The sequence below is a fragment of the Hippopotamus amphibius genome, chromosome 4 (assembly GCF_030028045.1).
Source record: "Hippopotamus amphibius kiboko isolate mHipAmp2 chromosome 4, mHipAmp2.hap2, whole genome shotgun sequence".
Classification (NCBI taxonomy): domain Eukaryota; kingdom Metazoa; phylum Chordata; class Mammalia; order Artiodactyla; family Hippopotamidae; genus Hippopotamus; species Hippopotamus amphibius.
In genome coordinates this window covers 120726421-120750236 of record NC_080189.1, presented here as the reverse complement: position 1 = coordinate 120750236, position 23816 = coordinate 120726421, and the positions used below count along the sequence as shown (strand labels likewise).

At 34.0% G+C, this 23816-nt stretch overlaps 1 protein-coding gene across 1 annotated transcript in view; it reads right to left on the bottom strand.

Annotated features, from left to right (window-relative positions):
- The window catches only part of MALRD1 (MAM and LDL receptor class A domain containing 1), a 578637-nt gene that overhangs the window by 226563 nt on the left and 328258 nt on the right, over positions 1-23816 (bottom strand). Inside the window, exon 30 of the mRNA XM_057732597.1 lies at positions 4353-4536. Coding sequence (XP_057588580.1) covers positions 4353-4536 — 184 coding nt within the window. The remainder of the gene's footprint in view (positions 1-4352; positions 4537-23816) is intronic.

The following is a 23816-nucleotide window of genomic DNA, read 5'->3' as shown; positions in this document are numbered from 1 at the left end:
CGTGTGAATGGAACAGAACCAGCTTTTAAATGTTGATACAAAGTGTTGTGCCTAGAATAATGCCAAGGTTTTGTTTGTTTGTTTGTTTTCCATTGTTGTTCATCTCTACTTTTGGCCAACAAATATTAAGTGCTTTCTATATCCCATGCATTCTTCAAAGCACTTTATATAAAGTAACTGATTTAATCCTTGTGAGAGCTCTTTGGGTAGAAGCAGTATTCTTACCATTTTCTGGCTGAGAAAAGTAAGACAAAGGAAGATTATGTAACTTGCCTAAAACCACAGAGCAGATAGCAAGTAGATAAACTAGGATTTGTTCCTAATGGTCTTGTTGCAAAACTGACATAAATGCTCTTTAGTATTAATAGCAAACAACAAATATTAGCTGGATGATGTATGTAATAAATGATTGTACTTAATAACTAAGGTTGATTGAAAATTGGGTAATCATTTAAATTTAGAATTGGCACTTTTATAAATTACAGTGATGGAATATTCCTTTCCTCTCTATATGAATTTTCTTCCTACTTTTCTGTTGTATAGAATGGTGGTTGCATTTTATAAGATTTTTGTACAAATCATTTTTAAATCAATCTGAATTTAAAAAGAGGAAATATTGAATTCATAATCCGTCACTTTTTTTTTAAATGAAATAAGCTACTTGCTTCCAAAAGGGAGATACACTTCTTAGGTGTCCTTGGACAGAACAAAGATATGCCTATTCTTTTACTATATTTTTCTTTTTTAGAAAAATACAATAAATTTGATAGTAAATTGAAGATAGCACCATGATGTGTTCAGAATGCAAAGAAATAGAAAAGCATATGTTGGCCATGTACTAAATATTATCTAATATAATGAGTTATGTATTTCTGAATGGAAAGTAAAAAAATAAATATGAAGCTCAAGTAGCTTTCTTATTTGCAGGTAAGGTAGATAACCACCAAATACATATCTCATTTATATCCCCTACCTTCTCCACTTTCACTCTTAATCAATTTAAAACTTTGCTCTCCATTATTTTGAAATTTAAAAAAATATGCAGTTGTTAGAAAGTTCTAGAAAATTTTCAGAGGAGGTCTGTTATGACCCTAAAAAGGGTTATAAGTCTATAGATCCTATACAAATCTGTAAAAATATGATGACTTGCTTTGTGAAATCTTCTGGCTCTATTCCCTGCCAACTCTTTGATGTGGGTCCTTGCTATCCTTCATCTCTATCTAGTCTATTCAATTTTGATTCTAATCCCAGTGGTGTTTTTATTTGTTTGTTCATTTTTTGTTTTGTTTTGGAATGTGGGCTGCTGTCCTGGAAAGGATTCCTAATGGATCCATTCTGAGTGTTCATGGGGTCTAGACTGGTCCAGCCCCACAGACCTAACCACAGACCCCTTGGACCCACTCATTCTAAAAGTGAGTGAAAACCCTCCCAGTTTTACCTGCTATTCTCAAACCATGTGACTGCATTTTTCCACTGGCCCTTTCATGATTCTCCTGGCTTTTCTCTTACAGACATAAACACCATACACATCTTGTGGCTGTTGGCAGTTTGTCCCCAGTAGCTCATATACCGGGTTGTGTAGGGATGTATTTTCACTTAATTTTGTTGTACACGTTTTCCATAGCTTATAGGCTTTGCTAACTAGGCTTTTGACTTTTAAAAAAAATTTTATTTAAAACAATTTTAAAAAATTGAAGTATAATTTATATACCTTGAAGTTCACCCTTATAAAGTTTACAATTTAATGGTTTTTACGAAACTGTATAACAATCACAATAAAAATTTAGAATATTTTCATCACCCCATAAAGAAATCCCATATTCATTAGCAATCACTCCCTATCCAGTATTCTTTAGCCCCAAGTAACCACTAATCTACTTTCCATCTGTACACATCTGCCATCTGTGCATTTCATATAAATGATATCAGACGGTATATGTGTTCTATTGTGACTGGCAGGATGTGACAGAGAAAGGAACATTAAGTTATTTTTTAAGTGCTTCATCCCAAATGCGGAGCAGCAATAATTCCATGATAGATTTTACAGTGACCTGTTTGCATATAGTTTGAAGCTGGTTTCCAAATATGGGGCAATAAAGCATCCCTTGAAAATACGGCATAGTTAATAATGGATATAACAATACAAATGTAATACGTAGATTATACTATGTGCAAAGACTACTTTAAGCACTTCACATATATGAGCATGTTTAATATTCACAAAAATCTATGATGGAAGTGCTATTTTTATCATCCCCATTTTACTGATGAAGAAACTAAGGCAAAGTGAAATAAACTCACCCAAGCCAGTGGGTGGCAGAGTCAGATTCCATGTCCAGGTAGTTTGACTAGACTCCCTGTTCCTAACCACTATTATACACTGCTTCTCTGATGTTTAGGTGTTTTGTCAGATACCATTCTTTTCCAAACTGGCATCCATAGAAAACAACCGAGGGTAACTTATGCTCTAATTTACTTCTTGTTAGTCATTTTTCACAGCACTGCTATTTTATTGGCATATAATTTAAAACTAATGTGACAAAAAAAAATCATTTTTTGTAGTTCCAAACACAGTCCTTTAAACTTTCTCAAATACTTTTTTTTTCTTTCTATTTAAACTAAAACATAATTTGAAAATTCTCGTTATTTGTAACGGGCTGATTATTTTTAAAAAATGGTTACTTCTTCCTAAAGTATATTCGATATACAATTGGCCACATTCACTACAATTAACCGAAATCTGCCTCTTTATTTATGACACATAAAGCCTTAAAGCAGTATATCACTAAGTATATAAAATATTAAAGTATTAGTAAGGTTCAACAGACTTCAACAAATTTGTTATAATCATGTAATTTTCACAGGACTTTAAGAGAAGAAGGTAAAGAAACAGTCCACACTTCTACATGAAACTTGGCAGAGCTGGAATAATAACTCTCAGTTTTCTTCTGTCCTGAATCAACCCATCTAAGAATCATTCTTCTTCCCTTGAGAGGAAAAGAATCTCTCCTGTTTAATAAAAGCTTCTTTCCTTCTAAAAACCTTAGAAAAATATTTGAAAAATTTTTCCTTTTGAACTTGCCAGAATCATTTATAAGTTGAGTAACTAACTATACTAGAAATTTAGCATATTACTAGGAAAGTTACCAGAAAACAGTTAAAGAAGCACTTTCTAACTTCTGAGATACCTTTTCATAATTATATTTTCAGAACCCATTTTCTGTGGTCCAGGAACCCTCTCCCAAATATCTCCAAGCCCAAACCCTGTCTTTTGCTTAACATAGATACCTGGGACTCTGTGCATCACCTTAGGGTACATGAATTCTAATTTTATGTAATATATGTGTGTGTGTGTGTGTGTGTGTGTGTGTATGCATGATGTGTGTGAGTATCAGCTGCCTTTGATGGAAACATGGTGGGGTGTGTGTGGGGAAACTCAAACTCCAAAAGATTGACTTCTAAGCAGAATCCTTTTCACCAGCCCTGGTCATAAAGAGGGCAAATGCTCTAACACCACCAAAAACCAAAGTCATATTTTCAAACTGCCTCGATGAAGTGCTATTTTAATATGAAAGCAGAAACAGAATTAAACAGCATTCAGGTTTAGGTCTTCAGTTCCAGGGGCTTGCCTCCAAGTGAATCAGTGTAGGAAACCACAGAAGGCATAGCTTTCATGGGCAGGATATATCACACGGTACTACTTTGGAAAATAGTATAGTTATTCAGATAAAATAGTTATTCAGATAGAATAACTCCTCGGAAAGAAAGTTTGCCAGTTGTGAAACCGTACAAATGTTCTTATAATTATTTTTGACATTTTCTGGGTAGTTTTGTCAAGAAAATCTAAGTGTAATTATACCTCACATTTAGAAGCATGATAAATGATAGCATATATTTTCAAATTACTGTTCACTTGCTAGAGTAGCATTTTAAATTCCTTAAGCATAGCTCTCAATTCAAGTTCTGCTTGAATTATACCTGGTTGTATATATTTCTTATGTATCCACTAACTTCCAGCTTTCTAATCCTTTTTACTGATTCATTTAAAGTTAAATTACATAAATGTATGTGAATGTTAGGCTTACACTTTAAATTTTGTTGAAAATTAAATTCAAAGGACAACACTTCTACAAGTTAGAAAGGGATGATACAGAAGGAAGAGGGGAATTAGCTGTGTAATTAAAGGATGGAGAAACTATGAACTCTTAACGTGTAAGTTCAACCGTTAGGAAATTAGCTCTTTCAACTGATTTTAATGTATGCACAAAATACATAACTGTAAACATAAAGCAAAGATAAAATGGCTAGATTATAAACATGCTTCCAAATGGCAATGCTTTCCAGAAACTTACCAGTCATGCAGTTTTCAAATTCAATGTCATCAATTGCAGCTCCTCCTCCCAGATCCCTTGTTCTGATACCTTGAAATATGACTTCGAAATTCCTTAACTTTCCCAGAAGGATGACAGCCTTTTGCCAATGATCTCCAGAGTTCTGCTTACTTTCTTGCCATACTTTTGAGAGTCCTTTCTCTGTCTGAAGGTAAAGAAGATTGTATTAGGCAAAGAAAGAAAAAAAAAAACAAAAACACCAATTATTTAGAACAGAAGCATTTAATCAGTGAAAACTGATAAAATAAACTGATACTATTCATGATATACTTAACCTCATCATCAAAACAGAGGCACATTAATCTACTAAATATTCCCAAAAGCAATACTAGCAAGATTAGCAGTAAACTTGTTTCACTATTTTCAGAGACACGATTATTAGTAAGTGGCCTACTCAGTTAAATCCACTTCTCCTTGCAGGCACCCAAAATTCTCAATGGATATTTGATGGAATTTGAACAGTTTACAGAAGCCCTGGGTTTACAGCTCTAGGTACCCTCCCCACCAACCTTCTACTCACATTCTTTAATCATTGGTCTAGCACCTTCCTTGACAGAGCTGAAATAACTTACATAAGAAAGAGAAAAGAGAGATGTGAGGAGGAATACATGGGAGAAATCACATATCCCTGATGGACATAAGAAATTGTGAAGTAAATTGAGCACGGAGCATGAAGTAACTTAATCATTTCTAAGACCAGATTTCAAAATTCTATTATATGATTTTATGATTTTGGCTATTTATAAAATTCTACTATAATTATTATATAAACACCAACAATAATCATTTTATACCAAACTCTTCAATGATAAAGTAAAAATTAACTTTCTAAGAAAACTTATTTAATATCTCCTCTTAAGACAAAAGTTCCCTTGAGCAACAGAATACAAAGAAACTGTAAAGGACTAAAAATAACTGCATGCATGCACAGTTGGGGCAAATTATGAACAACAAGATACAAAAAGACCAAAACCCGACTGCCACTTCTAAGATTGCAGAAGCAAAAGCAGGGGACTGCATGTGATCCCTGCACACAGCACCACCAAGGGGGTGAGCAGACCACCTAAGTCACCCCTCCAGCCGAACCCACAGATCCGTTCCTACTCTCACCCCATTTAAGGGATGCCCCCTACCTGCCAGGGAGCAAGCAAGGGGACCTGGTACTTGTTTTAGCTCCCTCATGCTGCAGCATGAGTCCCAATAAAGCCCTGCCTGAACTTCTTGTCTAGCCTCTTATCAATTTCTATTGATTAAAATGTCCAAGAACCACGTCAGTAATACTCTGAATGTCTAAGGTTTGTCTGCTAGTAGTGCAATATTCTACTATATGAATAATCCCAGTACGACATGACATGACATGTTGTATAACCCTAATGACTGAAAGAAAAAATGACAGCAATGGTAAAACAGATTATAAGTCAGTTGAGGACAAGAACAAGGTTTTATTGCTATTCTGGGCATATCCCTTACTGGGAATTAGAGGTTAACAAATCATGATGATGGATATATAGCAAAGAAAGAGAAAAAAATAGAGAGAGAGAACTATGTTTATGGCTAGGCCCTCAACATTAAGATTTCAGGGTCCAGTATTGTGTTTTCATGATGAATTCACAAGTAAACTTTGTCACTAAAGCTTATAATCAAGACAGTGAAATAGAGGAGAATATTTAATAGAATGGCATCTAGAAAAGCAAGCAAGATGTTCCAACCAATTTATAGCATATAATTGTAAAACATAATTTACAGGTTCTTTTAAAAAATATAGACTAAAGAAAAAAAAGAGAAATGCTTGAAGAGGGGATCCAAAAGCGTTACACATTCATAGTTTCATGCTTTGGGGGAACTAATGTTAATAAATGTGGCTGACACCTTGTTCTGCTGAGGGAGACACAGATAAATCAAGTAGCTCATCTGTGGAATTACAGAGAGGAAGTCGAACTCTGTATCAGTTACTCTAAAATTAACTTCACAAAACAACTAACAGTGCATAGATAGAGTTTTCAACATCCTCCCCAAAACAACAAACAAATATTTACACCCAGAGACACACATAAGGATATGGGAACTGAAGGAGATGGGAAAGTCACACCTAATTAATGGAATTTCATATCTTTTTAAGGACTAAGAAAGAGAAGCTTTTCAAGGTCAGTTTTTGACTGTCAGCAATGTCTTAGTGATTTGGAATCAAAGGAATTACTAGTTAAAGATTAGAGGGTGTCTAACACTTAGCAATATAACAGGCATAGATAATGATAAAAGTCTGTTTTAATTAACAAATTTAATTCACTTTGCTAATTTTTCCTATTAGTTGTTTTCAGCAACTCATACGGTATACCAATCCTCAAAAGGGTTTTCAACAAAAAAGGGTGTGTGATCACTTTTACCAATAAAATGCAAACAATTTCTTTATTCTGACAACTGGCCTTCTAATAAATGAGATTTAAATAATATAGTCACTGTCATTTTCTGTGGTAGGAAAAAAAAAATAAGGGTTAAGTCTTTAGAAAACCAGCCATGGATCAACCTAATGGTGGGTTACTGTAATATATCATTCTAATATATGTGCTCTCATTCAACTCTGGATAAAACATATCAAATCATATCCCCATAATTATCAAAAGTGTTAATCCAAATGTGCAATGGAGATTTATTTATTTATTGAAGTATTCAGCCAGTCCTTTTCTCCATTTATTCAACAAATATTTGAGCTCATACAGTTGCCATGTATACTATGTCAGACACCAGGAATAAGAAGATGAAAAGAGAGGGAACCTACCCTGTGATGGTAATCATTTAATAGAAGTGAGTCAGAAGAATAAATTACTATAAAATTACTACAGAAACATAAAACAGAGCAACTTTTAAAGCAGTGGTTGTATATCCATTCCCCCAATTTTTGTTCCGCACACTTTGTTGCTTTATTTAGTTAAGATTCTAATATCAATTCTTCCTAAATACTTTGAGAAAGAGAAAAATCTCTCAATTCCAATCATGACTTTGACACTGCCCAAGGATAATTTCTTGCATTCATGTGGACATTACATTCAAGAACCCAAGGCAATAAACGTATGAAGAGTGATTAAACACAGTAATAACTGTAAAAAACAGACACGAATAATGGTTGTTATAGAAATTGAAAACATACTTTCTTCTTATAATTTAATATTTTACACAACTTTGAATTTACTTTCCACGTATTATGCATATTGATGCTTTACTTTATATATTGCATATTTGTTTTGGCAGTGTGTTTGTCTTCCTAATTTATGCCAGTCTCCTTCCCTTTAGGTGATTTAAAGAAAAGCAATAAGAAATGCTAAAAAGATAGAGCCACTTCGACTTACAGATATATCTGTATTAATGAAGTATAGCCACTTGGAATTTGTTTCATATGTTTGAGGTGAAGACATAAATTTCCCCCAAATAATGAACCAATATTTCCAAAACCAATTGATCAACTATTCTTTTCTCCACTGACACCTTTAACATATTTTGAACCTGTTTCTACAGTTTCTATATGAATTTCTGATTTCTATTTCTCCATCAACATTGTACTTATTAAGTCACTAGATTTTCTTCTTCTGAGATGATTTGAGTGGACTTCCTTTTCCATATTCTTCCTGCTATGAACAATTAAAACCCCTGGAGATCATATATAATCACGTATAAACAGAAGAAGACTCTGAAAAGTGGAGAGAAGAAGGCAGATTAGCTAGGCACCTTGGGATTCAAGGGACTGCAAGGTGGTGAGTTTCCAAGGTTTTCCTTTTGCATCATATATTCCAAAATTGACACGAATCTGACAATCTGGAAATGAAACATGAGCAAACTACTTTTTTAGCCAAGGGGCCAGGAAAGGGGAAGTCCAGCGAAAATGAAAATATTTAGATAATAATTACTCTGCAACAGGCAAATACCATAGAAAAAATTCCTATCTGACCCCACTCCCAGTAGCAAAGGTTGAGCAAAGAGTCTAGACTTTCATCTGTATCATACCGCAAAGGCCCCAAGATATCTCCTCCCAAGATATTTTTTAAATGAAGGAAAACTAAAAGAATACATCACCAGTAGACTACCCTAAATGAATGGCTAAAAGAACTTTTTAAACAGAAAGAAAATTATTTAAAAAAAGACATCTTGGAACAGCAGGAAGGAAGAAAAAATAGCAAAAATATGAGTAAATACAATAAACTTGCCTTATCCTCTTTAATTTCTAAGTTACGTTTATTGGTTAAGAGAAGAATAAAACACTGTCTAATATAGTTCTAAATATATACAAAGGAAATAATTAACGCATAAATATTATAAATGGATGAGAATAAATCCATGTTAAGAGAGTTAAGCTTTCTACACTTGAGCTGGTTAAATCTTAATATTGCAATTTAATACATCACATTTTTATCCTCAGTATATTGTTTTATTCTTTTCGTTTTCTCATATATTCCTTCCCCCAAATGAATCTTAGAATGATTTAATGCATAACTGAAATATTTAAATATTGAATTATTTTACCCTGAGATATCACTTATGTTTCAACTTATTTAGGCCTCTTTTTATGTTACTAACTAAAATTTTATAGTTTTTAATATAAATAATTTAACATTTATTATAAATTTATCTCTAGATATATTGCATATTGCAATGTGTGTTATAATGGTGATACTTCTCCATTATTCTTTTCTGACTATTGATAATACAAAGAAACAATCATAACATCAGGAAGGTGAACTAACAATGGCTGGTGGCTTCATTACCCACTATCAATCCTGAAAAACTACAGAATCTACCTGGAAGGATGCATTGGGGCAACAGTGAAAGGAAAAGAAAGGGAGGGAGGAGGGAGGGAAGGAGGGAAGGATGGAGGGAGGGAAGGAGGAAAAGAAAGAGGGAAAGAGGGAAGAAAGAAGGAAGGAAGGAAGAAAGGAAGGAAGGAAGGAAGGAAGGAAGGATGGAGCAAAACTGAGAAACACCTGGAAAGGCTATACGTTGTCTTGAACACTGGTGTTGAGTAGTGGGAGTGGAGTGGTTTGCAGCAATCTGGGAAAGAAGATAGATAGAAATAGCAATAAGAGTTTAGGTTGTAGGAGAGCTTCTGTATGGTCATGTTTTCCTTCCTCCTTGCTTGGAACAATGATTGCCAGACTCTTCCGAAAACAGTAACTCAATTTCAGGCTTAATATCTGTGAGGTATCAAAGGAGTCAAAAATCTCACTCAAATGAAGAGGTGATAAGTCCACTCTTCCTAACCAATTCTCCTTCAAATTCTCAGGGATGTGAATTACAATCTACAGAGTTTGCCACCTACACTTCTGCTTACAATATTTAAATGTTCAGATGATAGAAGAAGAGATGTTGCCTAGTGGCAACTAACAGAAGTGATCAACAGTTGTTTTGTGGTACTTAGGTCTCTCTGCCATAAGGCTCACTCTTCATTCACATTTCCTTAAACTCACCCTAATGGACACAGACAAAGGGCTGGTCTTATGCTTTTTCCTAAATCACCAGAGAGCAACTCACATTACTATAGATACAAGAGTTCACAGGCCAAAGTAGCTAGACTCTAAGAGGCCCAATATCTACTAAAGGATGACAATAAACTGAACATATAACATCTAAAGCAAAATTTTTAAAACAGATGAAGGGACTTCCTGGTGGTCCAGTGGTAAAGAATCTGTCCTGCAATGCAGGGGATGCAGGTTCGATCCCTGGTCAGGGAACTAACATCCCACATGCTGCAGGGCAACTAAGCCTGGACCACAACTACTGCGCTTGCATGCCTCAACTAGAGAGCCCAAATGCCACAAACTATAGAGCCCACATGCTCTGGAGCCCATGCATCACAACTAGAGAAGCAAAAACCCGCATGCCACAACTAGAGAGAAGCCCGCACACCACAACAAAGACCCAATGCAGCCAAAATTAAAATTAATAAAATAATAAAATAAATATTAAAAAATAACAATAAAGCAAGCCTTTCTTTAAGAGAAAGATGGAGTCAGAGTTTTAAAAGGATTCGTGTGTGGTTTCATTTGCTGGGCAAAAGTTTTTAAGTTTAATTAGGTCCCATTTGTTTATTTTTGTTTTTATTTCCATTATTCTAGGAGACAAATCCAAAAAAAATATTGCTGTGATTTATGTCAAAGAGTGTTCCGTCTATGTTTTCCTCTAGGGGTTTTATAGTATTCTGTCTTATGTTTATGTCTTTAATCCATTTTGAGTTTATCTTTGTATATGGTGCTAGAGAATGTTCTAATTTCATTCTTTTACATGTACTGACACCACTTATTGAAAAGACTGTCTTTTCTCTGTTGTATATTCTTGCCTCCTTTGTCAGAGATTAATTGACCATTAGTGTGTGGGTTTATTTCTGGGCTTTCTATCCTGGTCCATTGAGTTACATGTCTGTTTCTGCACCAGTACCATACTGTTTTGATGATTGTCGCTTTATATTATAGTTGGAAGTCAGGGACGACAACCTATGGAATGGGAGAAAATATTTGCAAATGATGTGACTAACAAGAGATTAATTTCCAAAATATACAAACAACTCAAATAGCTCAATATCAAAACAAACAAAACACAATCCAATCAAAAAATGGGCAGAAGATCTAAATAGACATTTCCTCAAAGAGACATACAGATGGGTAACAGGCACATGAAAAGATGCTCAACACTGCTAATTATTACAGAAGTGCAAATCAAAACCACAATGAGATATCACCTCACACCTATCAGAATGGCCACCATCAAAAAAGTCTATAAATAACAAATGCTGGAGAGGGTGTGGAGAAAAAGGAACCCTCCTACACTGTTGGTGGGAATGTAAATTGGTGCAACTACTAAGGAGAACAATATGGAGATTCCTTAAAAAACTAAAAATGTAGCTACCATATGATTGTAATCCCACTTCTGGGCATATATCCAGAGAAAACCATAATTCAAAAAGATACATGCACCCCAATGTTCACAGCAGCACTATTTGCAACAGCCAAGACATGGAAGCAACCTAAATGCCCATCAACAGATGAATGGATAAAGAAGATACGGTAAATATACACAATGGAATATCACTCAGTTATAAAAGGAATGAAATAATGCCATTTGCAGCAACATGGATGGACCTAGGGATTATCATGCTAAGTGAAGTATGTCAGACAGAGAAAGACAAACATCATTTGATATCACTTATATGTGGAATCTAAATAAATGATACAAATGAACTTATTCACAAAACAGAAATAGACCCACAGACATAGAAAACAACCTTACGCTTACCAAAGGGGAAAGGGGTGGGTAGGGATAAATTAGGAGTTTGAGATTACCAATAGGTGTTGTAATAGCCTATAATGGAAAAGAATCTAAATATATATATGTTGAATCATAGTTGGAGACCTCAACGTGCCCTCTCAGATGGACAGACACAGCATGTAAAAAATCAGTAAGGATATAGTTGACCCAACCACACCATCAGTCAACTAGATATAACTGATATCTATAGACCACTTCATCCAACAACAGCAAAATATACTTTTTTTCTCAAGCTCACCTGAAACATACACAAAGAAAGACCACACCCTGGACCATAAACACATCTTAACACATTGAAAAGAACAGAAATCACAAAATGTCTTCTCTCAGATCCCAGTGGAATTAAACTAGACATCAATAATAACAACAACAAAAACAGAACATTCCAAAATAGATGGAGGTTAAAGAACACACCTCTTAACCATACATGGGTCAATGAAGAAATCCCAAGAGAAATTTTAAAATATTTTGAACTAAAGGAAAATGAAAACACAACTTAATATTTGTGCGATAGAGCATAAGCAGGGCTTATAGGAAAATGTATAGCATTGAATGTACATATTAGAGAAGAAGAAAGATTTAAAATCAATAATCTAAGTTTCCACCTTGGAAACTAGAAAAAGAAGAAATTCAGTTTGAAGAAAGCAGAAGAAAAGAAGAAGAATTAGAGCTGAAAATAATGAAATTGAAAACAGGAGATCAATAGAAAAAAATCAATGAAACCAAAAGTTGGTTCTTTAAAATGATCAATAAAATTGATAAGCCTCTAGCCATGATAGTTATGAAAAAAAGAGTATACAAATTCACAAGTTACTAATATCAGAAATGAAAGAGGGGACATTACTATAGAGCACATGAAAACTAAAAAGTTAATAAATGACTAGTATGCACAACTCTAAGCCCACAGATTTGATAAACCTAGATGAAACAGCCCAACTCTGCAAATGACACAATCTGCCCAAACTTATACAAGAAGAAATAAACAATCTGACCAGGCTATATCTATTAAAGAAATTGAATCAATAATTAATAAGCTTTCAAGACTGAAAGACCATGCCCAGATGTGTTCACTGGTGTATTATACCAAATATTTAAGGAAGAAATTATACCAATTTCCTACAGTATTTTTTAGAGGACAGAAGCAGAGGTAGTAATTCCTAACTCACTCTATGAGCCAGGCAGTTTTGGTATTAACCAAAACCAGACAAAGGCATTATAAGAAAAGAAAACTACAGACCAATATCTCTCATATACTTAGATGTAAAAATCCTCACAAATATTGGCAAATTAAATCCAAAAGATTTGTGAAAGAGTTATACACCAAAACCAAGTGGGGTTTATCCCAGGTATGCAGGGTTGGTTCAACATTTTAAAATCAATTAATATAATGCATCATAGCAACAAACCAACCAAACTAAACCAAACCAAACCCAAAAACAAAAACCATACAATCATGCAGAAAAAGCATTTGCAAAATCTAAACCCATTCGTGATAAAAACTTTAGTAAACTGGAAATAGAGAGGGATCTTTCTCAACTTGATAAATACTTTCTACAAAGAAACCTATGGGTAATGTCATACTTAATGTTGAGAAACTAGACACTTTTCCACTAAGATTAAGTATAAGGCAAGAATGTCCGCTCTTACCATTGCTATACAATATCATGCTAGAAGTTCTTGTTAATGCAATAAGGCAACTAGGGCTAATAAATTAAGAGGTATATAGATTGGGAAGGAAGACACAGCACTGCTTTGTTCACAAATGACAAAACTGTCTATGCAGAAGATCTGAAAGAACCGCTCAAAACACTCCTGAACTAATAGGTGATCATTGCAAAGTTACTGGATACAAGGTTAAAATACAAAGTCAATTGCTCTCCTATATACCAGAAATGAACAAGTGCAACTTGAAATAAAAAACACAATATCACTTATAATAGCACCCCCCAAAATTGAATCTAACAAAATTTAATTCCAAATGGATCATAGACCTAAAAGTAAAATGCAAAACTATAAAACTCCTAGAATGTAACATAGGAGATAGCTTAGGTGACCTTGGATAATAATGCCTTTTAACATACAACAAAACACCAAAGACATGATCCTTGAAAAAAATAATTGCTAAACTGGACTTCATTAAAGTTATAAACTTCTAGTCTGTGAAAGGTAAAGTCTGAGAAAGACTGTTATCCAAAATACACAAAAAACTATTAAAACTCAACAATAAAACAAACAACCTGATTTAAAAATAGGGCAAAGACCTTAACAGATACCTCCCCAAAGAAGATATACAAATAGCAAATACACATATAAAAGGATGCCCCATATTATATGTCATTAGAAAAAAGCAAATTAAAACAATAATGAGATACTACTACACATATGAGAAAGGCCAAAATCCAGATCATTGACAACACCAAATGCTGGTAAGGAAGTAGAGCAACAGAAACTCTCAAATTGCTAGCAGAAATGCCAAATGCCAAATAGTAGAGCTACTTTGGAAGACATTTTGGCAGCTTCTTACAAAACTACTCGTACTCTTATCATATGATTCAGCAATCTCCCTCCTGGGTATTTATCCAAAGATTGCAAACTTATTTCCATACAGAAACGTGCACATGGACGTTTACAGCAACTTTATTCATAATTGCCTAAACTCAGAAGAAACCAAGATGCCCTTTGGTAGGTGAGTGGATAAACTGTGGTACATTCATACGATGGAATAGTTTTCTTCAGTGCTAAGAAAAAATGAGCCACCAAGCCATGGAGGAAACTTACATGCATATTACTAAGTGAAAAATGCCAATCTCAAAAAGATGCATCGTGCATGATTTCAACTGTTTCAGGAAAGGCAAAACTATGGAGACAATAAAAGATCAGTGGTCAGCAGGAGGAGGGGGAGAAGAGATGAACAGACAGAGCACAAAGGATTTTTAGGACAGTGAAAATACTCTGCATGGTATTATAATGGGTTATATATCACTGTATAGTTTTGTCCACGCCCATAGAATGTACAACACCAAGAGTGAACCCTAAAGTAAACTATGGACTTTGAGTGATTATGATGTATCCAAGTAGGTTTAATACACTTAGTAAAAAAAAAAAAAAAGTACCATTTTGGTGAGTGATATTTTGGTGAGTGATTTTGAGAACGTGTGGAGGCAGGGAGTAGATGGGAAATCTCATTTGTTGTAAACCTAAAGCTGCTCTTGAAAAAAAAAATTGTTTTTTTTCTTAAAAAAGGAAACTACCAAAAATCTTAAGGAAGTTTAAGAAGTAATTGTAATGGTTAATTTGAGAACATGAAGGATTGAAGGATATTAAAAATAATTGATTTCAGGAAAAAGGAACTGAACTAAGATTGAGACTTCTGGAAGCCAAATATGAGATATGAAAAATGAAATGGAATTATCTCAAAATACAGTACGTGTCATACTGACGTACATCCAGGCTCTGAAGTCAGACAGGTTTGAGCTCTGCCCCACTAGCAGTTATTTCATCTATAAAATGGAGAGTAAATGTGCTTATCTCACATAGCATTGCTGTGAATATTAAAATAAGTAATGTTAACAGAGAACCTACATTAGTTGTTGATATTATTTTTGTAATAATATTAACAAAATGAAAAAATGCAAAATGCAAAAATAAAAAGAATTAAACATCGTGAGTGAAAACATAAGAGATGTGAGTGGATTTAGAAAGTCCACATTTTTAATGCATAAATTCATTTATTAATTTAAATAAAAATATATGATCAACACCATACAAACAGATAATTCTAAATCTACTTTGAAGCTGAATCATCAATAAATATCTATTTGGAAACTATACACCTAGTACCACATTATACCAAAAATAAGGCTGCTGTCCTCACAGAATATAAGGATCATTGGTAATCAATCATTAACCTAGTTAATGTCATAATATATTGGGGAATATTGGAAAAGTAACAAATTTCTCTGGACATCACTTATGTTACCCTTCTGACAGACTTGTAGATCTAGACGAGATTAGTTTAGAAAAGAAGTCTCATTTAGTCCAGAAAATCTAGAAAGTCCACATTTGAATACAAGAGTTCCAGAAAAAAATAGTGAATAGATTGAGGAGGAGCAATAATCAGAACAATAAAAGAAAATTTCCAAGATAGGAACAACTCAAGATTTTAAGATCATGGCACTTCCTGTTGAAATCTCTAAACTTGGAGTTTAAAAGAAAATGTCTCAAACTTCCAGAAATAGGAAGTAGTTTACTTACAAAAAATGAGAATTATATTGGTAATCAGGGTCCTCTCAACTAAAATATTAAATACAGAAAAGAGTAGAACAAAATTTTCAGGCTTCTGAGCAAAACAAAGCAGAAGCAAAAGAAAACAAAGGAGAAACAAAAATGGTGACCCTAGAACCTACACCTAAGCCAACAGTTCTTTGTTAACTACAACGGTAAAAGCATAATAACTACGTTCTTGTCCTTTTGAGGTACTTGTCATTTATTTCTGCTGTGGAACTGTCTAGAACAAATCATACTCCCTTTGCCAATATTCATAGCACCGTTAATGTTAGAAGAGTCATTATATTCACTCTGATATACTCCTCTAGAATACAGTTGCCATGACAATCGTCACGACATTCTGGAAAAGCCAAAACTATAGAGGTGGTAAACATATCAGTGGCTGCCAGTGATTCAGGGTGTGGGAAGGGAACTGAATAGGTAAAGCAGAGGGGATTTTTTAAGGCCATGAAACTTCCGTAGAGTACTACAATGGTAAATGTAAAATACTGAGCATTTGTCAAAACCCACAGAATTTCACAGTACAAAAGTACCCTTAATGTATGCAATTAAAAAAAAAAATCTTTAGGCGGTTGAAATATCCCAAGAAGGAAGGCAAAATGTGACAAAAGAATCTAAATGTATTACAAACGTATGAAATGATGTTGTTGAGGCTAAGAAGGCTCATGGCTATTACAACAGGAAAATGATATTAAGGAAAAACAGAAAATCTGAATAAAGTATGGACTTCAGTCACTAATAATATAATCTATTGGTTCATTAATTGTGACAAATGTGTCATACTAATGTAAGATATTAATAATAGAGGGAACTTGAGTGTGGGGTATACAGGAACTTTCTGTGCAATTTCTGCAACAATTACATAAATCTAAAACTATTCTAAGCTAAAACATTTTAATAAATACAATGTAAAACATATAAAAATATGTATTTATCAATATATATAAAATATATATCTTTTATGTAATTCCCACGAGTAACTAAAAATTATCAAGTCAAATTTGAGAAAGTCAGAAAATATAAGAACTATAAGAACCATTTGACCTTTACTCATTTTTAAGATAATGGAGCATAGCTTCCAAATATTCCAATTACATAAAATTTTGTATTTGGCATGTTCATGAAGTTATTTTTGCTATTAATTTTTTTTTGAAATTTCATCAACTTTTTAAAAATTTAAAATACGTTTAAACATAATGCTCACAAAAGATTAAGCACATACATGATACAAAAAAAAGATGCAATGTCATACAGGAATCATTCTGAACCAAACAATAACAACAAAGTCATTTAATATAGGTTTGGTCCTAATCACTGGTATAGCAGCCAAGTTTGTCTTCTGCCTCTAGATAAGATGAAAATATTGATTAATGATGCCACATGGTATTAAAATGCTTCATTGCCATAATAAAACATTTAAAAAATATCTTTTAAGAAATGGAAAGGAGTGGCTAGAATTTAGTATAATATCTGTATCTAGCAGATAAATATACATAATTCTGTAAATCATCTAGATAGTAAGTACCTGAAAAATTAAATACTAGAAATGTATATTCTTTAAAACTCCAAACATTTTCAAATGTTTAACGTTTATGTATAGTTTAATCGTATTTTGAATTTTCAAAAATAGGATGAAATCAAGTACAGGCTATTTTAAATGTGCATAAAATCTCTTCCACAGAAATATCTTGCAAACAGCTATTACTCTGAGAGTAAAATCTGTAGTCAGTGGCTCTTGTGTTCACAGGAGGTTTTCTGCCCTGACAGAATAATTTTGACGTCTAGACCAACATACTCACTGAATAGACGTGTGGTTTTAGGTGTACATTCGCTGAACACATTTTAAACAGTATGTCCTCATGTTTTGGTAGAATACTGTTCCTTTAAATTTAAAACATTTATTTCTTGATAACTTTCTTTAAAATTTTAGGCAACTAATATGGATGGGGCTCTTAGGCAATGTAGGCAGTTTAATGCAAAGCATAGAGATCAATGAAGCTTAAGTTGCATAATTTCTTACAATGACTTTTTTTTTTTTTATCACTCCAATCTTTCTGTTTTCCAGGGTTTCCAACTACAGAATTATAACCTCATTTACATTGCACAAAATAGAAAGTTTCGTTTCTCTTTCATTCATACACATACACAAATTTGATATACATATTTCTCAATATGCGTGATTGTCTTTTTCTCTTCAAATGTCACCTTGGAGAAGCCTTCCCAGGACCTTCAGGGTGGGTTCCATTCTCACTCATATCACATCACCCTGCTTTAATGTTTATACACGCTCACTTCTCATTTTCCAATATCATCTCATGTTTTAATTATTTCAATAGTTCTTCACTGTCTGTCTTCCCCACTACAGTTTAAAGTCCACTATAATTTAAAGGACAAGCACTTTCTCCATCTTATTTAGGCATCTCCCATGCCTAAAATAGAGTTTGGCATAGTGTAGGCACTAAAAAAGCATTTGTTTAATCAATGAATACATACTTAATTCAAACTGGTGAATTAAGATGTTGCATGGAATTGTTAGTCCTGGCTGAAGTTCTACTGGATTTCAGAATCTTTTTCCATATAGGTAAAACTAGTTTTAATGGGTTTAAATTGCATATCTTGTCATAACAAACATTTGAAAATTCACTAACAGATATGTTCTCTAAACAGTGAGTGACTACATTCACAGAGATAATTTCCTGAGACACACTATAATTGTTTTCAATCTTAGTTGATACAAAAAGGAGTAAGGATTATTTACAACAAGGAATAGGCTGTGGAGCTGACTGTTCTGACAGTTACATTCAGAATGATTCTTGCAAGGTCTTTACTCACGTTAAAGAAAGGGCTCGTAACCCAATTAAACTTCCCAATCTATGATATTCAAGGTGATTTCCTGCTTAGTGGTTGATGACTTGTTTCTCCTGTCTTTCACACTACATTTGGTTCCTGAAGGAGAAAAACACCCATGTGGTTGAATGCAGAAGAACAATGGGAAAAATAAAAATGAGGAGTCTTTAGGAAGCATCTGTCAGGAAGAATAATAAGAGGAGGCGCAAGGTCTGGAGCGGAATGTCAGTCATGAATGATCGTATCTGTCCCTTGGCACGCTGCTGTTCATGAAGGTTGATAACCACTCTATGCAAACAGAACAGCATTTTATAACAAAATTATGGGACAGAGCTCACTGTCTTCCTTCGGGGTGGGGAATAATGAGAGAGAAAATAAAACAAATATATGTGTATGAAACAACACGTGTACAAAGGGATAACAAAATTCAAGGTGAGATCCTTGTACAAGGTTTTCTTGCAAAAGGAACACTGGTATACAATGTTTATACAATGTGAATAATGGCCTTTCGGTGGAGTATTTAAAAAGTAAAATGCTCAATATGAAATCCTCCAAAAACCAATACTGTCTAATAGTAGGCACAAAATTATAGGTATTAAGGTATTAATACCCAGAAAAGTATATGTTATGTGTGTATAAAGGATGAGAGAATTTTCTTGCTTGAATAAATCATTGGATTCACCAAAACAGGAATGCTGTTTGGTATTTAACAAACAAGTCAAATATATCCACATTTTTACTCTCAGAATATATTAATGAAATAAAAAGTGCATTGAAAAAAGGATTACAGACTTAAAATCTGAGCATAAAGATGAAAAGATAATACTAGTATGAGAATTAAGTCACTAACAAAAGAAGTCTAGTCATCAGTTCACATAGGGTAGGAATTTAGGATAGACAATAGTTTATTAATTAAAGATTAGAACCCCAACATGATAAAATGAATTTATTATTTTTCTATTTACTTAACCTATACATTGAGTATCAAGTCTAGGTCAGACATGCTTCTACTTGCTGATAAAATGCTATAATGATAGAAACACAACCTAACATTCAGCTTATTTTACATAATCTCAAAGCAGGCATATTTAACTTGCTCGCTACATTTTAATATTCCCTATTGCAAATAATGAAAGAAATGAATAGCTATGATTCACATGAATGTTGAATTTTAATTTAAATCAATTATTATTAGGTTCTTGTTTATGCCATTAATTGACATGGGTGTCAAGAAGAAAAATAAGAAGCTGTTATAACTTAAGGGACTCACAAATAAATGGGAACAAAAACACCATGTAACTATTTTGCTTGAGTGTGAGCAAATCCCATTAAATTATAGAAAACTAATATAGTACTTTGGTGGGGTTGCAGTCAAATGAAGGACCTGTGTAAAATTAGGAAGGTGTAATTAAGAGTGTAGCATTTGAATTAGGCTTTGAACAGAATATCTCCAAGCGCATAAAGTATATGAGGACATTCCAAATAAAGAAAATCACATGATTGCAGACAGTGGGATACAGAAGTGTTGGAATATTTTGGGAATACTGAATAGTCTGATGTGATTAGAATATCAAAAGTATGTTAAAGACTGAGGATGCAAGAGACAAAGACCATACAATGGAAAGTGTCTTTAATTCCACTGTGAGGGTTTCAGACTCAATCCTGTAGCCAGTGGAAAGCCACCTACAATTTTTAAATAAGGGAGTAACCTGACCACATCTGCTTTAGAAAGATCTGCTCTTCAGTAGAAAGAGCTGAAGACACTGGGCAGGATGGATTCACGGCAATTAGTCCTGGAGCTATGGAGGAAAGAAACAGACTCAGTATACACGTGGGTTGGGACAAGGCAGGGGTCATCACGAAGGTGTGAAGTGTGGGGAGCAAAGGTGGAGGGGTCTAGGAGTAGCTATCACTATGGAATGAATGGGAGATTTAAGGGGCTGCATTAAAGATCTAGTTGAAATTGGAAATCAAATTCCTAATGGAACTGATGAATACAAGTACATGGCTTTCTCAGTAGTCCAAAAGCAAGAACCAGAAATCAGATAAAGATTGTAGGAAATGTGGATGTAAAATGCATTCAGCAGAGTTGAGAAAACTTAAGGCTACAGCATTTATCAGAAGAAGCCACGTGCTTAGAAATCAGGCTCTACATACAAAGTGACTCTGTGAATCTTAGTTATGTCACTTACTAGTGTGTGACTTTGGGCAAGTCACTCAATTTATTCTGGCCTCTGTTTCCTCAGCTGTGAAATGGAGGTGACAGCAAAACTCATTCACAACCCTTTATTTCAAACCTCTGTGACTGAGATTTTTTTTAATTCAATTTGTTTTCTTAATTTAAGAAGATATTATGGTACACATACCATATTTTAGGTGTATACCCAGCAAGTTTGTACTATCACTTCCATAATATATGAATACTTCAGAAGTAAAATACATGACTATTTATTTTAATGGAATAAATACAGACTACAAAGAGACTCATGTCGGTTTGCATCAGGTTTTCACCAAGAATGAGTTAAAACATTTTTAAAAATTTTCAGAGCTTTTTATATTTTGAATTTATGGGCAGGGCAGTGTGTGAACCTGTAGCACCTAATTCATAGGGTTGTGATTATTAAAAGAGTATATATAAAGCATATGTAAAGGATTTTGAAGATCACCTACCACATGAGAAATGACAGCTCTTATGATAGGGATGATGGTGGTGACCATGACCAAGAAGAGGCAGAGATTAAGAGCATAAGGAGGATTGGAGGTCACCATGCAATAGAAAATAATGATTAGTAATTTGAGAAATAAAGTAACAAAAGATAGTATTCAGAGATTAGTATTTTAGAGTTAAAGAATTCAGAATTAGAGCAATTTCAGGTAAAGAAATGTTTTCCGAGTTGTTGCCTAGGTGGGAGTTTGCAGAGAACGGAAAAAAAAGAAAAAAAAAAAAAAGAAGAAAAGAAAAGGAAAAGAGGAAGTAGGTAACCACATGCTTGTGCTTTATAAAGAAGGAATACCTTTGATGAAGTTAACAAAAAGTGAAGCATGCAGTGAAAACTAGCTAAAACTTTTAGAGACTATCCATCCACTCACCTCCTAATCACTGGCACTTCATTTCCCAAAGCCTCTCTCCCTACCCTAAGAAGACATGAAGGTAGTAGTGGAAAGTGATATTAGGTCAAATTGTTCTTTATTCTGTCCACAACGTGGGGACATAGACCTAGACCAGTTGACACTGGTCAGAGCTTCTGGACAGGTGGTGAGAAAGAGGTCAAGTCTTTATAGCGCCTGATGTTTCTAGTTCAGGAAGTTATTGTATGTGATTTGATATTTGGTCGACTTGCACATGTATACCTATGGTTATAGCTAGTATACATATGTATCTTACTAGGATGAATGCATTCCCATGGGAATTTCCCCTCTATCTATGTGTTCCTCTATCAAAGATGCCTAGTACAATATGTCTTATATAGAAGATACTCAATAAATTATAAAATAACTGAATCTCTGACTTTCCTGCTTATGTACTGTATACAAATTATAACAATATTAACGTAGCAGCTGCAATTACACTGGGGTCTTAGATTCAGTCTCTATAATGCTCTTAACAATCCTGAAAAGTACTTGTTATGAATCCACTTTGTGAATAAGAAAATTGAGGCCAGAGTACTTAGGAAACTTGAGACTGAGAACACATAGCAAGAAGTATTCGGATAGAGTAGAGAGGTTGGATGCAGATTTGTCTGAATCTAATGTCCATACCACCACCTGCTATCTGGAACAGGAGAGCCATGCTAACAAGAGGCCGTATGCAAGCCAAATGGAACATTTCTCTTTAAAAAGGTAATAGCAACACTCACTCTATAATTTATTATCTGGACATTTTAACTGCTGAAATGCCAGGGTAAGAACTAAAACATGAAAGTTTGATTTGGTTTAGCCTTTCAATTTATTATGTATATAAAAAATATGAGAGCCATGCTCATTAAAGTTTAATATAAAAAGCTGTGCATGTCCCTTGAAGCCTCAGGCAGCAGCACTGAGACCCAAATGCCCATGAGTGGTGGATTAATTACTTAGCAATAAATGGTAAGACGTTTACTAAGGAGGAGAATAAGGAATAATCATTGCATTTATTTATTCATGTCCTTGTTCCAAGGATGAAAGGTAGGGATACTAGAGTATAACAAGATGAAACTAAGTGATAAAAATGTGGTTAAGGGAAAACTTAGGCAAAAACTAAAAATTAGGCAAATCCTAGTACACTGGCCTTTGGCCACAGATATCCCTCATAGCCGCATCTGTTAGTAAAAACAAGCTGCAAACATATATACACACACATGCACCTGCGCACACACACACAAACAAACATGCACACACATGCACCGTCTATAACAGGAGGATAATGAGAAAAGGGAGAACATATTTAAAAGGATGAAAAGGATATAAAGTTTTATTCATAGATTTGAGGTGCCAGAATTTCCTCTCATCCATCAAAGACTGAAATTCCAAAACTGCATGTGGGCTTCGCAGTAAAGAATCTCAATCTTCCATGAATGATGCTTAGATGGGAGGACAGGGCTGCTTTCTGTATGTATTTCCCATCCCTTAAACCACATGGTAAGTAATAAATGAACTAAAATCTGTCCCTATTTTCAAACTAGCCTCATCTATACTTACTTTATTCTGAGCTCAATGGACTATAATGGAAATAACCCAGCTCTGTACTAATTAGATGTTTTTCAACCACTATGAGCCTCATTTTTCTCATCTGAAAAATGAAAACTATCATATTTACCTTGCAGTCTTTTGTAAGGATTGGAGATCAAGTGTTTGAAGCTTCTAACATGTCTGACATAGAAGACTTTCACATTTTACCAATATATGTTCATATATGAACATTTATTAAGATCTCTAGTAAATTAAAAATATATTTCTAAAATATAAATCATAATTGTTTAAACAGTACCATCTCTCACCCTATTT